At 40.4% G+C, this 15,890-nt stretch overlaps 3 protein-coding genes across 5 annotated transcripts; 1 reads left to right on the forward strand and 2 right to left on the reverse strand.

The window, feature by feature from the left end:
* Positions 1-660: 660 nt before the first annotated feature.
* mvk (mevalonate kinase) lies at positions 661-9,729 on the reverse strand. The gene is made up of 10 exons (XM_031755416.2): positions 9,336-9,729; positions 8,590-8,737; positions 7,942-8,086; positions 5,349-5,504; positions 4,818-4,921; positions 4,628-4,673; positions 4,397-4,487; positions 3,870-3,989; positions 1,833-1,986; positions 661-916 (listed from the first exon to the last, which is right to left on the reverse strand). The coding sequence occupies exons 1-10, from the start codon at positions 9,411-9,413 to the stop codon at positions 765-767; spliced, it is 1,194 nt and encodes a 397-aa protein (XP_031611276.1). The 5' UTR covers positions 9,414-9,729; the 3' UTR covers positions 661-764.
* Positions 9,730-9,859: 130 nt separating this feature from the next.
* Positions 9,860-11,910, forward strand: mmab (metabolism of cobalamin associated B). Of its 2 annotated transcripts, XM_031755516.2 has the most exons (9): positions 9,862-10,043; positions 10,664-10,722; positions 10,817-10,910; positions 11,000-11,057; positions 11,157-11,229; positions 11,313-11,410; positions 11,483-11,547; positions 11,627-11,686; positions 11,770-11,910. In XM_031755516.2, exons 1-9 carry the CDS (start codon positions 9,931-9,933, stop codon positions 11,852-11,854), a joined length of 705 nt encoding a protein of 234 aa, XP_031611376.1. In that variant the 5' UTR covers positions 9,862-9,930; the 3' UTR covers positions 11,855-11,910. The 2 variants fall into 2 exon arrangements, with proteins under 2 accessions (XP_031611375.1, XP_031611376.1); XM_031755515.2 differs by having other exon boundaries at positions 9,860-10,043; positions 11,313-11,547.
* Positions 11,886-15,885, reverse strand: aldh3b2 (aldehyde dehydrogenase 3 family, member B2). 2 transcript variants are annotated; one of them, XM_031755513.2, is made up of 10 exons: positions 15,146-15,324; positions 14,836-15,031; positions 14,593-14,703; positions 14,215-14,335; positions 14,044-14,129; positions 13,485-13,566; positions 12,997-13,386; positions 12,739-12,905; positions 12,541-12,640; positions 11,886-12,400 (listed from the first exon to the last, which is right to left on the reverse strand). In XM_031755513.2, the coding sequence occupies exons 1-10, from the start codon at positions 15,205-15,207 to the stop codon at positions 12,201-12,203; spliced, it is 1,515 nt and encodes a 504-aa protein (XP_031611373.1). In that variant the 5' UTR covers positions 15,208-15,324; the 3' UTR covers positions 11,886-12,200. The 2 variants fall into 2 exon arrangements, with proteins under 2 accessions (XP_031611373.1, XP_031611374.1); XM_031755514.2 differs by lacking the exon at positions 15,146-15,324 and adding an exon at positions 15,501-15,885 and having other exon boundaries at positions 11,892-12,400.
* Positions 15,886-15,890: the final 5 nt, after the last annotated feature.

The following is a 15,890-nucleotide window of genomic DNA, read 5'->3' on the forward strand; positions in this document are numbered from 1 at the left end:
GGTTAGCCTTTCACTGCAAAAACTAACAGAGCACAGAGCATAAAATAGTGACATTTTACCAAAGTGCTGGAGAAATTATAGACGCTCTCAACAAGGAAACAACTGAAATCACATCAAATTCTTTGGTTTTAGCATAATTAGAATACATTTTAGCACACAAAAATTTCAGAGCAATGCAGCAGTGCATGATGGGATTCAGAGGTTTTAAAATGGTTTGCATGATTTTTAAATATTTCATGAGAGTGAAATCTGTTGAGTTTGACTTTGTTCTTGTAAAATAATGTCTCATCGTCATCCCAACAACATTGTATTAGAGGAGGAGTATTTCAGGATTGGTGATCTTTTAATGTACTAAAATATACTGGCCCCTACTGCTTTAAGCATTTGGAAGAAAATATAACTTAATCCTGCCAGTGTTTCACTTCCATATCAGTCAATTTTATGAGTGCCGTCTTCTGTAACTCTCCTTCCATAAAGAAGCATTTGTGCAACTCTGATGCCACCTACTGGACTTAGATGTCAGTGCACAGGCTCGTAAACCTTGAGTACAATTTCACTGAATAAGAAGTGTTACCCAAAACACAACATAGTTAAATCTTCACAGATTTAAGAGAGATTAGATCCCCCACCCCACCCTGCCCAGATTGAAATGCTCCTTGGTCCATTCGGCCTCCTTTATTAGTTCAGTATACCTCAGGTCTTGAGATAATAAAAAGCCCACTATTACATCTGTCCTCCTTCGCAGACACTGCCATGGGTGAGTCTTAGTAGTGATTTAAAATCTCCAGAATTTCCTCCTTAACAGAGATGGCCGAATGCTGCTGGGCACCTGGCCCACCAATGCTCGTTTCCCAGCAGTCAAAGCCACAGTCTTTCAACTCCTGCACTGTGCTCTGGACGATCAGGGAGTCGGTTTCTATAAAACAAGCCAGTTATAACAGGTAATATAAGAAAAGGTCAAGACAGGGATAAAAATAAGTCACTTCAGTTAATAAGCTGAGGCAGACTTGGTGTGCTCTGTGAGACTGTACCAAACATCTGCTGCTTTTTGCAAAGGAAATGGTCCAAAACAGGAAGGGCTTGACATCATCTCAACAGTAAGGATGCAGCTGCATAGTAATACTCACAGTAACCACACAGACTCAGATGAAAATGTAAAGCTTCACATTCAAGAGCAGCTTTAAAACACAAAGATAAAATAACTTAATCCTTGCTTCCTTAACTCAAAGAGCTGCGCTATAAAAACCCTCTGAGAGCATTTAGACTAGACAGATATGAAACAATCTACTTGGAAATAGCTGAAATTCCCTCAGTCAGAAACATTTGCTGAGAAAACAAATAAAAAAGCCTTTGGAAATCTATTTGGTGTGGTTAAGACTTATTAAAATTCAGTATGTTACAGGCTGCAGGCATAAACAAAGGCTGAACTTGCAGGTTCTCTGCTTGTTTGCTTTGTCAAAGAGAGGATGATACAAAGTTTTCTTAGAACCAATTGCACAGTAATACTCGCATACCAAAGACGTTTTCTTGCACAGCCTGCTCATCATTTTCTGCCACTCAAATCGTTAATATGAGAGTGAGGGAGAATTTGAAAAAATTCTCCTGCTGTCAGCAGGAGTCTGACAGTTTAGCTCTTCAAACATTACTCATCAAAATTAAGTCATTACAACACTGAAGACCAATCAGCTGAAGGATGTGGAAAAAATGAGGGATTAATTTGAATTATGCAAGTCATCTAAACTGCAAAGGTAATTATAACAGCAGATAAAGTACATTGCTTTAAAATAAATTACTCTTCACATAATCATTTAAAAATGCACAGTAAAAAGCACCTGGTCTCAGAAGCGTGATGCCACAGCCTCCTCCTCCTGCACCTGTTAGCTTGCTGTGGAGCCCTTTGGCCAGTGTGACCTGGCAAAGTCTGTCCAGGGCAGGGTGCCCCACCCCCATCACATTCAGATGGTGCTGGTTGATATCAATGAGTTCCTTTAAAGGGTATTACACAGCTGTTGTTAATTCATACATGCTACTGGGAGAAAATCAGCTGCGTGGTTTAGACATTTTCAAAACAGCACTATGCTACAACGGTTAACAACACTAGCTAATGTGCACTAGCTTTTGTCTAACTAGGTTTGACAGCTAGCCTACACTTAGGTAGCTAGCAACTGTATCATGCCGGAGTGTAAATACTATTTGACTAACCTGCTAATGTGGTCTATGAGACTAATTTGTGTGATAAGTAACATGGTCTTCACTTTAGCCAGGAAGTTGTTTTGCAAAAGATCAAAGTCAGCTTTGTCTCAAGTATACAGTATATTTCTTAGTTACTATACATTATATGTACTGTGCAAAAGTCTTGTGTCACCCCTCATTCTTTACATTTTGCTTCAGAAATGAGAAATAGGTGGAGAGATTTACTGAAATGTACAAACATACATGAAAATACAATATTTAAGGCCAAAACAAAGTGAATGATTCTAACAAGCTTGAAAGTCAATGTTGGTATAACCACCTTTATTCTTCAACACAGCCTAAACTCTCTAAGGCAAGCTTTCTTCTCTTTTCTATAAGTAGTCTTCAGAAAAAGTTCTTCAGGCTTCTTGAAGGACATTCAAAGCTCTTCTTTGGATGTTGGCTACCTTTTGTTCTGTTCCCTGCCAAAATGATCCCACACTGCTTCAATAATGTGGAGGTCTGGGCTCTGAGGAGGCCAATCCATGACTGATAATGCTCTACTGTGTTTTTCTATCCAGGTATGCTTTTACTGCACTGGCACTGTGTTTGGGATCATTTTGATGTTGTTACCAATCAGATGCTTTCCAGATGGCATTGCATGTTGGATCTTTTTTCTTCTTCCTCTTTTGCCCTCCACTTGTTCACTTTCCTCAAATTTTTTAAGGACACACACACTGCCCCAAGATATGACAAGTTTTCAGCTAATAGTTCTTTTGAAAACACCTTGTTGGTACAAAAATACTATTTTATGTCTGCAGTACTGTGTTATCTTTAGCATTTTTCAGAAATTCAACTAAAGAAATTGGAATACATGTTTTGTGAGAAGTTGCCAGTAACAAAGTGCCTAAAGATATAATTTATAATTGTTTCTTTGCTAAGTTGTCTATTATGTATAGACAAAACTAGTTTACCCCTTGAGTTAGTTGCCTTTTTATGTTTAAATGATTCATAGGTCAGTGTTAAGTAGCTTAACAAACAAAAAACACTTCTGGAAAAATGATCAGGTACAGGGACTGGACCGAAAATGACTGAAAAAGCAGCCAATGTCCACAGAAAAACTTCTTTCAAGAACTTCAGAAAGCCTGGAGAAATATTGCTGGAGTCCGTATATCTGTGAAGACTGTCAGTCATCCAGGTCATTGTAGTCTAAGGAGCTTAGAAAGAAAAGCGTCTGGACTTCTTTAAGTTTCTTGAAGACGTTTCACACCTTGGCTCGTGTGATAAGGCAGAGGATCAAAAGGGGGTTGATGACCCTCTTACTGATGCTCCCAATAGGGCTTAAAAATCTGGGACTCTCCACCAGTTGCTCTCAGAACTGAAGAAGCTTCTCGGATGAGAGGTGAAACATCTTCAAGAAACTTAAAGAAGTCCAGACGCTTTTCTTTCCAAGCTCCATAGATTGCTGGAGACCGCTTAAATAAATAAATAAATAAATAAATAAATAAATAAATAAATAAAGTGGAAACCAAATATAAAGAAATGAGGGGTGGCTCAAGACTTTTGCACAGTACTCCACAATACATATATTACATTATTTATTTTAGCTGCAGCAGACTTTCAAAAATAAGTAATAATGACAGTTTATGACATGTTTATAACACAAACTGCTTCACAAAATCAACTAATATTTGTACCTCTAGAATATTGTAATGCTCTCCTGTGATGGGCTCGCAGGTCATCTCTGAGAGGACCTTTTCACAAGTGCAGGAAATGGCATCAACTGAGTCAAGAACAGGTACCATGATGGATGGAAACTACAGGAGGGGAATACAAAGCCCAAAGAGATTAACTTTTCCAACATCACTTGTGCAATACAATAACACCTGTACACGCATATTATTTTTAATGGCTGTTTTCTGATGGATAAGCTGCATACAAATACAGATTCTGAGATGGCAGGTTTGACTTGTGCTCCAGCTTGATCACAACACTGTCACAACACCATTCAGGCCGAATTCTGTGGCTCAGACAGAGATCTGCACACCTGCTGGTGTCACCAAGGCAACAGCGCACAGGGGTGCCGGCTAAGAGTTTAATTTTAATATTTTATGAAGGCACTCAACACCACACGCAGGAGTATCTGCCAAGCAAAAGCACCACCTATTATATTAATTACAGTGTCGGCAAGTAACACACGGGGGAGGAAGAAACCATTTAGTACCTTGTTAATTTTGTCCTTCACCCCGGCAACAAGTACCTTGGTGCTTCGTGGTACTTTGGTGTTAGTGAGGAGGATTCTTAATAGCGGCACCCTGGAAGTAAAACAGACAGATCAGAGGGTTCATTCAGACGTATTATTCTGGTGCTTTGCTGATGTATTAATTTTGTCCAGACAATGAGTTTGTTAATTGACCCTTTAAATAAAATCAAATTAATAATCCTTCTTTAGTACCTGCTCAGCGGTATTATCTTTCCAGCCAAGAATCTGAGCATGCCGCCTACATAAACCAAAGACGAATCATTAAAATCACAATCATCAGATAACAATGAACAATGATGGTGCAAAACTCTGATGAGTACATGAAAAAGTGCGGTGCAAAAATGAAGGAAGGTGTAGCAAGCTACATATTTTAATGCCTCACCCCACGTTCCTACAGCATTGTCCACTCCTGAAGGATTACCGTGGATGATCATCTCCCCTTGGAAAGCCCAACTGTTGATTAGCTCCAGTTCCTCCTGACACCACCTGACACCAGTCATACCAAAGTAAAAGGAAGAAGTGTCAAAATACTAAAACGAATATATACGAGACAGTTTTTCCAAAAAAGAGGCAGTTGTTATGAAATCTGGAAATTTAGCCAGAAAATGTTAAAAGTACTGATGTAAAATGCAATATCTTTTGTATTGTGAACTGCAATACAAGTTGTGTTGTGGTGTTGACCCGACCCATCCATCAATTTTTCTTTTTAACAAGTTGAATGTTAAAATTTAAGGCCTCACCTTCAACTTCAAACCAAAAGCCTGTGTGACACCATTTCCATTGTGTGATGTGTAATTTAAAATTTTACGCTTGCTGTCCCATTTTTGTAGCCCTGCCGTGACGCCTATACAAATCGGCAGCTGACAGCAACCGCATACAGAGCTCGTGATGGCGATGGAGACCTGAACATTACCTGGCAGTGTGTTCCCACTCTTTGAGAGGAGGGGGGATGGCTCCACTTGCGCAGAGCAGAGCTGCAGCTAAACACACAGAGTAGGCGGCACTTGACCCGAGTCCTGCTCCAGTCGGCAGCTCTGACCACACAGTCAGCGTCAAACTGGGCAGCTCACTGAGAAAACAAATACAGAAACTGCTTTTATAGAATTTAAATTGTGTATATGTATGACTTCTAACTGTATATGCCTTCAGGTCATAACTCTGAACTGAAACGGTAAAAAAAATAGTTACAGATAATAGAAATTTGCAACTGTATCCCCAAAATTAGAACACTGTAGATTTAAAAATCTTACTGATTACTTCTCCTTTACAATCAGCTATCAGTCATTTTTAATATATATAGTATACTTCATTAAGTAAAGGACATAATATGTGATATCGCCTTCTGTACAGTCATGTTAACTGTGACTCTTACAGCACATATGTACACTACTGCATTCAACAGAAACTTGACACTTCAGTCAATGCCTGTCAGGGATGCTGCTTTTGGGCAGAGGTGAATACTGTAAACTAAATGTCCAGCTCTTCTCTCTCTTGAGAGGAAAATGCATACAGGCATTAGGGCACAGACTGGCTCAGTGCCAGACTCTCATTAGCGGGGATCCTGTCACAACCCATCACCTCTCTCAGACATGCCACCGCCTTGTCAACGCCGATTAAACCTCCCAACAACCTGCAGTTTAATGCTTCTCAGCATCTTTTCTGTTCACAGCTGCCGAAGCAGTTAATACTAACATCCAACCAATACCTTTAGCATCTTCATTTTAAGGAAGATAAACTTTTCTCTGAACCTAATCTACTTCACTGGTAACGTTCATGTTTGGAAATTGAACTTAAAATTATGAGCAATTTTATTGCAAGTGGGCACAAGACCAAAACTAATACAATCTACTGTAATGTGTATATCATTTTAACAAGGACATCTAAATATAAACAGAGTTATCACTGGGCAAACAATAAAATATGAAATGCAAGGAACCCCACTATTATATGCCACAGAATACAATGGTACACACAATAAATAGCCCTCCCTGACGAACTCTCATGCACACACTCACAAACACACACACACACAGAAAGACTGTAGAGTTTAAACAAGACAGAGGCCGTTTATCAATGCCCAAGTACGCGAGTACGTACTCGCGTGCTCGGTGAGTACGTACCCGCCGAGAACGCACGGGAGTACGTACCCGCCGAGAACGCGAGCATGGACTCGTTGGCCGTTTCTCAATTCTCAAGTACGCGAGCACGGACTCGTGATTTGTACAGTCGGAACACCAGCGTACGTGATGATGTCACAGGTCCGGAGTTTTACTGCCGTCCCTCTTAATGTAACTGTAAGTAACATGTTATGAAGCTTACCTTTAATCACAGCCAAACCGGTTTACTCAGGAACAAATAACACACTGAAATAAACCAAACATTAACATTTAGAAGTGATCTACGTGACTTATATATCATTTTTAACCTCAGTAGTGAAACCTCTATTAATAAAAATAGTGTACATGTACATACGTGTACATACCTTAATAAAAACAAGCAGGTGAGATGTTAGAACGCTTTTATTTCTATTCTAGTGGACACTCAATACTATAGACAGCTGCTGGGGTTTCTTTAACCTCAGTAGTGAGAAGAGCGAGCAGGGGGGCGATGTGCCGGGAGTCCGCTGTTGAGTTTTGGACGAAATGCATTCTGGGATATATAGCTGTCCCAAGTCTACACCGATGCATGCTCGATAAAATGGGCGGATCGAGAACACATCCGGGACTTTTTCGCGTTCTCGGCGTGATGCGTACTTCGAATTGGAACAGTACTTGGTCTCCGACTGATGACGTATCACGAGTACACGAGAACGCAAGTACGCACAAGTACGCATATTGATAAACGCCCAGAGTCTTTTTGTCATTTGTCATTATTTGTGTGCACACTGTCTGAATCACCAGTAGGTGGAGAAAGTAATAGCTGCAGCCATTTTCAGTTGCACCACCTCTGGGCAATGAGTTTACAGCTGCAGTCTTTCATCATTTTTACTGGACTACTCTTTTGAGTGTGTACCTTTAACACTTGTGTAACCTGTGAGCTAATATAGAAATGAAGCCTCATCTTTTATCAGATGTTATAACAGAAATATAACATAATTATTATCCTGTACTTACTAAACATCAAAGACTTTGACTGCTTTAGACAAATGACCTTTAACCCCCACTACTCCCCCAAAAGTACACAAGAGTCATGATAACAGATTTCCTGTTACTCAGCACAAAATGCTCCTTCTAAAGAAAATGTTAAATTTTACACTGTAACACTATGTCTCAGAATGAAGTAACTATATTTTTTAAAGAGTTCAGTGAGTGATTGACTACAGGTTTTTAAAAAGGCACGAGTTATTACTTTCCTATGTGCGTAGAGAGAACATTATCATATATACACCTGCAATTTGTTGATGCCTTTGTGATAAAAATGGCTACAGATGTGCATTTTGTCTGTCTGTGATTGTTTTATTTTCTTGGTACAATAAACAAATGATGAGAAGAAGTCCTCTCTCTCACCCTGATCCAAACAGCGACAGGTAGAGGTAAAGGAAGGATAAGGTGGCCATGCTACAAGTATCCAAGTTTCCATTGGTTACACCAATAAATTCCCGCAGTCTCCTCACAAGTTCAGCGTCCAGGCGTTGCACCTCATCCCTCTTACCTATAACATCAATTAAAAGGTATATCACACCAAAGCACTTTGATCTGTAACTGTACAAAACCAAAGCATATAGTTTAATCTAGCAAATTACTTAAAATTCTGTTAATTAAGACTGTCATTAGCTGGCGCATCCAAAGGCTGACATTATAAAAAGACAGTAAATGGAAGTTTACAGCTGCAAAAAAAACTCGATAAATATTTCTGACCCAGAAGCTCGTAAATTTAATCACTTTGGATGATGGTGAGTTTATAGTAACATCAATGATTCTCAAATAATTATGGGAAGTACAGTAAATGAATTGTAATTTTTCCTACTTTTTCACACAAAACACTTCAAATTTGTCTCCCATTTAGACACAGACTGGTGTTACAGTGGATATACTGCTGTACCACCAACATTAGGCCAAAATTGATCTCAGTACTGAAATTTCACTGTAGGATGCTTGAACTGCACGCAATATCATAAAAACAGAATTTGCAGGAGCAGCTCTGATGCATCTTACCATGGAAGTAAGTAACAAGCTGCTTCAGTTGTGAAAGGTCCCAGCTGAGGAATGTGTCGATATTGGGCAGGTTGATGCAAACCTTGCCAGAAGTAGTGGCTTTCAATCGCAAATATGTCCTCAAGTTTAAGCTCACAGCAAGAGCCACCTGCCATGAAGCAACATTAGAACAAGCAAAATGTTAAAGAGATAAATAAATAAAATCTACTCTTTTTTTATTTTTGGTTATTAACTTCATTTAGTGCCTTTTTATCAAAGACGTGCTGTGGCTTTATGATAACGGGGTGCGTTAGGCAATAAGTAAATGATGGGGAAGACACCTGGTGCATATTTACACTGCTCTCTTGCACAATCTCAGGTTTACTTTTTAGTCTTCTTTACCTTAAGTTTTTTTTTTTTTTTTTTTTTTTGTTAAATCACTGTTGCATTTATAATATTTTGCACTGCAGTCTCACAGTATAAGCCCTCATTATGGAGCGGTAGCACTTTTACTTTAATTATTTGGTTAATTTATTGTAGACTGTACTATTTTAATTCCTTATCCTGCTAAGGTAACACAATAATTTCCCTTGTGAGATCAATAAAGTATAACAAGTATAACAAAAAATCAAGCCAAATAAATATTAAAATGTAAAATGACACTTTTGCAATTGGACAGGTTGTTTGATAAATCTTAATTAGTCATATTTTTGCTAAGATGCTGACTGGTGCATCAAATGTCATTATGGTATCATTTCAGAGCTTACCTTTCCGTGAACGACTGCATGCTCTCCGTGTAGGATCGCCTTTCCAGGAGCTGACACGTAAAAGTCCGTCACTTGCATTTCTGTAAAAGCTTCCAGAGCAGAGCACAAAATATGCCCAAATCTGCGTAACTCAATTGCCTCAGTTCAACTTTTCACTGACAGCATTAATAACAGCTAGCTTAGCTAATGTTAATCCGCTGAACAGGCAAGAAGCCGTAGACAGCTTCGTTCCACGGCACCGTCCTTTACGCGAACATTAATGACTGTTAATAACTTTACAAATGAATTTTGTGATTTAAAAAAATCATGGAGCAACACTACATTCTCTTCACGAGTATCTGAGAGTGTTAAACCGTGACCTGACACACGGGACGAGGGACGAGCGAGGATTTCCTGTATCCAATCAACTCCCCTTCAGCTGGTCGAGCATATTTTCGTCTGACCAATCAGCATCCAGAACTCTGCCACCACCGGGTGAGTTGACCAATCATGCGATGAAATGGAAACGCCTATGAACTACGGACACCACGGATGGACAAAAAAGACAATTCTATCGTTTACCCTTGCTGCTGTTGCTACTGTGTTGTAGCTAAAAATGACATCGTTTGTTTTCAGACATTCTCTCCTTCGCGGCCTTCCAGGGACATGCAGGTTCATTAGCGAGTATCGGACAAAGAGACCGTTGTTTACCCTGTTTTCAGTCAGAAGGTAGCTATACTGTACAGTCCTGTGTCAGCGTTGGTGTGCACAGTGTTGTGCTTCTGTTCATGTTCTTCATGTAACTGTCTGTGTAACTAGCAAAACTGCTGGTTGGTAGCTGCCATACAGATAGTTCCTAACATACAACTGAATTAAACTCAATGGCCACTTTATTAGAAACTGTATTGTTGTTGACCATGTCCATCCCTTTATGACCAAAGTGTACCGATCCTCTTCCAGCAGGACAAGTTGACGTGCCATACCACTCAAATAATCTCAAACTAGTTTGTTGAACATAACAATGAGTTTACTGTACTTAAATGCCCTCCGCAGTCACCAGATTTCAATCCAGTAGAGCACCTTTAAGATGTGGTGGAACAGAAGATTTACATCATGGATGTACAGCTGACAAATCTGCATCATTGTGTGATGTTGTCATGTTAATATAGATCAAAATCTCTGAGGAATGTTTCCAGCACCTTATTGTATCTATGCCACATAGAATTATAGTTCTGAAGACAGGAGAGGGGATCAACCCGATTAAAGCAAGATGTACCTAATATAGTGTTTGGTGAATATATAAAAATGTTAAAACACCTTTCCTTTAATATGCTCCTTTTTCAAAACAGTTATGCCACTGGTGAAGACAACAGGGTGCCCAAAATATACACCAAAACAGGAGACAAAGGTTATTTATCATTGTAACTCAGACAACACTACCTCACTGTACTTTTGGAATAAGCAGTATTTTTAAAAAAAACTTTGTCTTGATTCTTTCTTAGGTTTCTCAAGCACATTTACAGGAGAAAGGAGGCCAAAAGAAGATCACATTTTTGAAGCCTTGGGGAATACAGACGAGCTGTCATCAGCTATAGGGTAACATTTCTACAATTCAAATATGGCATGTCATTTTAGCATTTTTTTATGATATGCCTTGTCTAAAGTTACATTCTTAACTTTTACAGGCTGGCAAGAGAGTTTTGCCTCGATAAAGGTCATACATTCACTCATCAGTTGGACAAGGTTTGATTTTGTCATACTGCATTGCTTAACTTCTTTCAGTTCTTACACCGTAAATTCACAGAGATAAGGTTTGTCATCATTTGGCTTTTGTCACCACAGATCCAGTGCGTTTTACAAGATGTGGGCTCCAACATTGCTACCCCTCGATCATCTGCAAGAGAAAGCCATATAAGTATGATAGCTTTGGCTAATCAAGTTAGTCTGTTTTTATTTATTGTGTCACATGTGATCACACTTTATTCTGTTTTTTGCAAGAGCGAACAAAATTTATTGCACAGCCAATTGTGGACTTGGAGACCTGGATTGATGAGTTTACAGAAGAACTCCCTCCTTTAACCAGCTTCATTTTACCAGTAAGCTGCGCACGATTTTACAAATGTCTGTGTGTCCCTGTTGAACTAATATATACTCCTATTTTTTCACAGTCTGGTGGGAAGAGCAGCGCAGCTTTGCACTTAGCTCGGACAGTCTGTCGGCGAGCAGAGCGCAGGTTAGTTTTAGTATGATCTATGTAAGGTCGTCCTGCATGACGAAGTAATCTGCAGTTGGTTCTGTTCCCCTCCCCATAGCGTTGCTCCAATTGTGCGATCAGGCGAGGCAGATCCAGATGTTGCCAAGTTCTTGAACAGGTCAGTGTTGTACCTTTAAAAATAAATATGAAACACGTTTCTTCTACCACATAGCTGACAAATATCCTTTCCCTCCCACTCAGGTTAAGTGACTACTTGTTCACAGTTGCCAGATATGCGTCTATGAAAGAGGGCAGTGAAGAGAAAATCTACAAGAGGCCAGAATGACCAGTCTCATATGAAGATTAAAACAAAAGCATTACCCTTTGAGATGCATATACTTTATTCAAACTGTAAATACAATACATAGATTTTTTTATGTTAATGCATTTTTTCCCCACATTTAATATAAAATCACAATAAACAGTGTACATCCAAAATATTTGTGTCCTATACATTTTTTATAAGTTTCAAACATACATTTAGACAAGTTAATATACAGTTAACAATTTTCTCCATAGAAATCCATTCTTGTTGATTCTATAATAATGCGCTTATGTCTTCCATGGCCTGCTCATAACAAAAGTGGCAGTTTGTTTAATTCCAGTGTGGCTGTCATTACCCTCCCACACAGTCACATAATCTGGCACCAGCCCTGGCTTTTCTGGGAAAGGCTGCTGGCCCATGTCATTAGAGACAGATTGCGGTCCTCGAAGGGTGGATAGCGTAGGTAGGTCACACATTCAAACCGTGCGCTTCGTAGCAGACAGGATTTCTTGTGAGAAAAGGTATCAAAGCTGTAGCGGCCATGGAAAGAACCCATTCCACTGGCACCTTCAAAGAAAAGGGGGGAGGGGGGGAAAGAAAGCGGGAAAAAGGAGGAAAAAAAAAAAAAAAAAAAGGTCGGTCAGTCAAACTGGCAGATCACTTACAGACTGTCCCACCATCCATGTACTATTACAGCTTAGACTTACCTACTCCACCAAAAGGTAGAGCCACCATCACACTCTGCAGGATGCAATCATTAGAGCAAAAGCTTCCACTGCAGGTCTCACTCATGAGTCTTGAAATGACCTGCAGTGTCAGAAAAACCACCACATGATCAGAATAAATCCTACAATGAATTCTGGCTTCAGTCCCCCCCCTCCCTTCAATTTGCCTCGTACACCTACCTTGCCGTTGGTGGAATATGCATACACACAGAGGGGCTTTTCTTGCTTATTGATAAAGCCAATAGCCTCATCCACATTGTTTACAGTCAAAATAGGAAGAACTGGACCAAAGATCTCCTTTTGCATGACGAGGTCTGATTCAGCCACATCTGTCAGAACTGTTGGGGCTTCAGATTAAAAATAAAATAAAATTACAGCCATGTTAAAGCAATCTAATAAGTGCAATATATTTATGTCAAGGAATTCAGCTTTTCATACCAATATATTTCTCTGCTTCTATCACATGCCCACCCACAGCCACCTTGCCAGATCTCCATAATATATCTCTAGTACGGTTAAAGATCTCTAGATTGACTATCCGGCCAAAGCTACGTGACTCTTGGGGATTAGAGCCATAAAACTCCATCAGGCAGCACTTGAGGGCCTGCACCAGCCGAGCTTTGACATCTGTGTGGCATAAAATGTAGTCAGGAGCCACCAAACTCTGTCCAGCATTATGAAAACGTGCCCAAGCAATGCGCTGCACAGTGGTGGAAATGTCACAGTGCTGGTCCACGTAACACGGGTTCTTCCCTCCCAGAATCAAGGTGACAGGTGTGAGTGTGCGGGCGGCAGCCAGAGCAATTTTGCTTCCATCCTCTTTGTTTCCTGCAGAGTGACAGCCAAGCTTAAACAGTGAACAATTCAAAGAACACTTTTTTTTTTTAAATTAAAGGATGACTAATAAAAAAAAAAAAAAAAATTACCTGTGAAGAAAACGTGATCAAATTTGAGCTCAATCACTTCAGGCAAGTCACTCATGCCTGCAAGAATCACATGGAAGCATTCCTTGAGGAAAAGAAGAGTTTTGTATGAGATAATGTTCCCCCTCTTCAAACAAGCAGCTCTTATAATTTAACTAAACTAAAAGCGCGCGCACACACACACACACACACACACTATCACTGGTGAGTCAGATATTCAGTCATGGATGACAAAGTGCTCAATTCTGAAATGCCAGATTTAAGTATCTGAAAGTGTAATCTCACCAAATGAAAGTTCATTTGATTACAGGCCAATAAAAGGGTACCTGCTCAAACAGATTCATACAAACGAGACAAATTATTCTGCTGGAAGCTAAAAGTATGGAGTGTTTCACTCTCACTGTAGCAGCCAAAGTCAGTTATTCTTATGTTAAAGTGAGTGAGGTAAAAATCCATAGTGTGCAGTCTAATCAGCTTCAGAGCAAAAAAAGAAAGTATTGCCTTTGATATTTTAGTTCTTGCAGGGACAAATCAGTCCCTTCCTTTATGCTTGCTTACTCACATTATCCAAGTAGAAGGGAATTAGACGATGGAGAAGCTCTGTTGTGTGCACAGTACACTCAGAGGGGCTGATGATTGCACAGTTTCCTACACAAATGGAAAATAAAACATCAGTTGCTGTCAGTTAGCCTGAGTGCAGGAGAACTAAATGATGAAATAATGCTGGCTGCACCTGCTGCAATGGCCCCGACCAGTGGCACAAGGCACATTTGTACAGGACTACACCAGGTCCCAATGATAAGCACCACTCCCAGCGGTTCACTGATCACCAGACAGTCGTCCAGCGTGGTGGACTACACAGACCGAACAAATTAGATTACAAGTGAAACAGCACAAGTAAAAAGCTGGTAAGGTTCATCATGACACAAACAGAAAAACCACATGAGCTCATTTTATTCCTTTAGAAAGGGGCAATGCAACTTGTGTTTTAATCTGCTTTGGAGGGCTCAGCACAATACATTTCTTTGTAGCAGTACGTGGAATGTTCTCTCAAAAAAGGTCATGATTAATCCCAGTAACATTATCGAGATGATTTAAACAACAGTCTTACCAGGTTCCTTTCCACTTTCTGTGGCTGCATCCACTTCTTTAAGTTGTTAATAGCATATACAGCCTCATTCTTGACCAGGATCAGTTCAGACACAACTGTTTCAAACCGAGGCTGGTTAAAAACGGAGTAGACAAATATGAATTCAAAGAAAAACAAAAAAACAAACCCAAAAACATTTGACTCTACCATCAGTTCTCACTATTAAAAACAACAACCCTGCAGGGAGACCGCTTATGCCCTGACCTTGCGGAGGTCCCTTCCAAGTGCATCCACAAAGTCACACTCGTGTTCCTCCAGCATCTGCACCACAGCCTCCAGCTGAGCCAATCTGAAGTTCTCTTTGACGGTACGTCCAGCTTGAAAGGCGACTCTAGCCCTCTTCAGGAGATCCACGCTTTCCAGCGGATACGTCTTCAGACAGGGATCCCCCAGCCTGGTCCTGTAAGAGTACGCTAGTTTTAACATCACAAAGCGAATACGCACAATCACTCCCCCCCCCCACCCCCCACACACACACACACACACACACACACACACACGTTTATCACTGCACCTTCTGCATGTTAGCCGTCCATTTCTCTGACAAGCAGAGCACGCCTTTACTTTTCTACTCATGTCTGTCTGTGTCAGTCAATAAATCTCTACCGCTGGCCTTTCTGAATGAAGCAGTGTGAAGTTAAGCTTGTGCACCCGCTCAGCAAGAGCCTCCCACCGGCATATACTGAAAATCCGAATAACTGCAGACGGTCAGGTGATGGACATAAAACTAACAAAGCTGGACGCTTAAGCAGAGCCACTCAGAACAGCTGTATCTAATCTAAGGTCATTTACAATAATGAGTCTCAATTTCTCGCAAGTAGGCCAAAACAGAGGTCTTTTTACTTATTTTTTTTTTTTTTTTTTTTTACCTGCGCAGCGCCTTAAACCATCGTGCTGGAGTCGGACTCGGCGGACGGCTCATGGTTATTGAGGAGCTTCAGTCTCAGGCAGCAGCCGGAGTAAAAATGACCAGCAGCTTTCCCAGCAGCACCGTCCACCTCTCATGAAGGGTCACACGGTGCAATCAGAGAGAGCGCGCAATGGAGAGTTTGCCTTAGACGCGCGTATTTACACGATAATCCCCCATCCACGGTATTCAAGGGAACCAGAAAACGTATCAGTCCCACAGCCTGATGTTAATGTCTCATGCGTTCTGTGAATTACAGCCTTTTACAGAGGCCTGTGTCTCGGGCCCATGCGTGGCTCCACTCTGCGGTTTCTTTCTTTTCTTTTCTTTTTCTAAACAGGATCTCGCTCTA

The sequence above is a fragment of the Oreochromis aureus genome, linkage group 12 (assembly GCF_013358895.1).
Source record: "Oreochromis aureus strain Israel breed Guangdong linkage group 12, ZZ_aureus, whole genome shotgun sequence".
Taxonomy (NCBI): domain Eukaryota; kingdom Metazoa; phylum Chordata; class Actinopteri; order Cichliformes; family Cichlidae; genus Oreochromis; species Oreochromis aureus.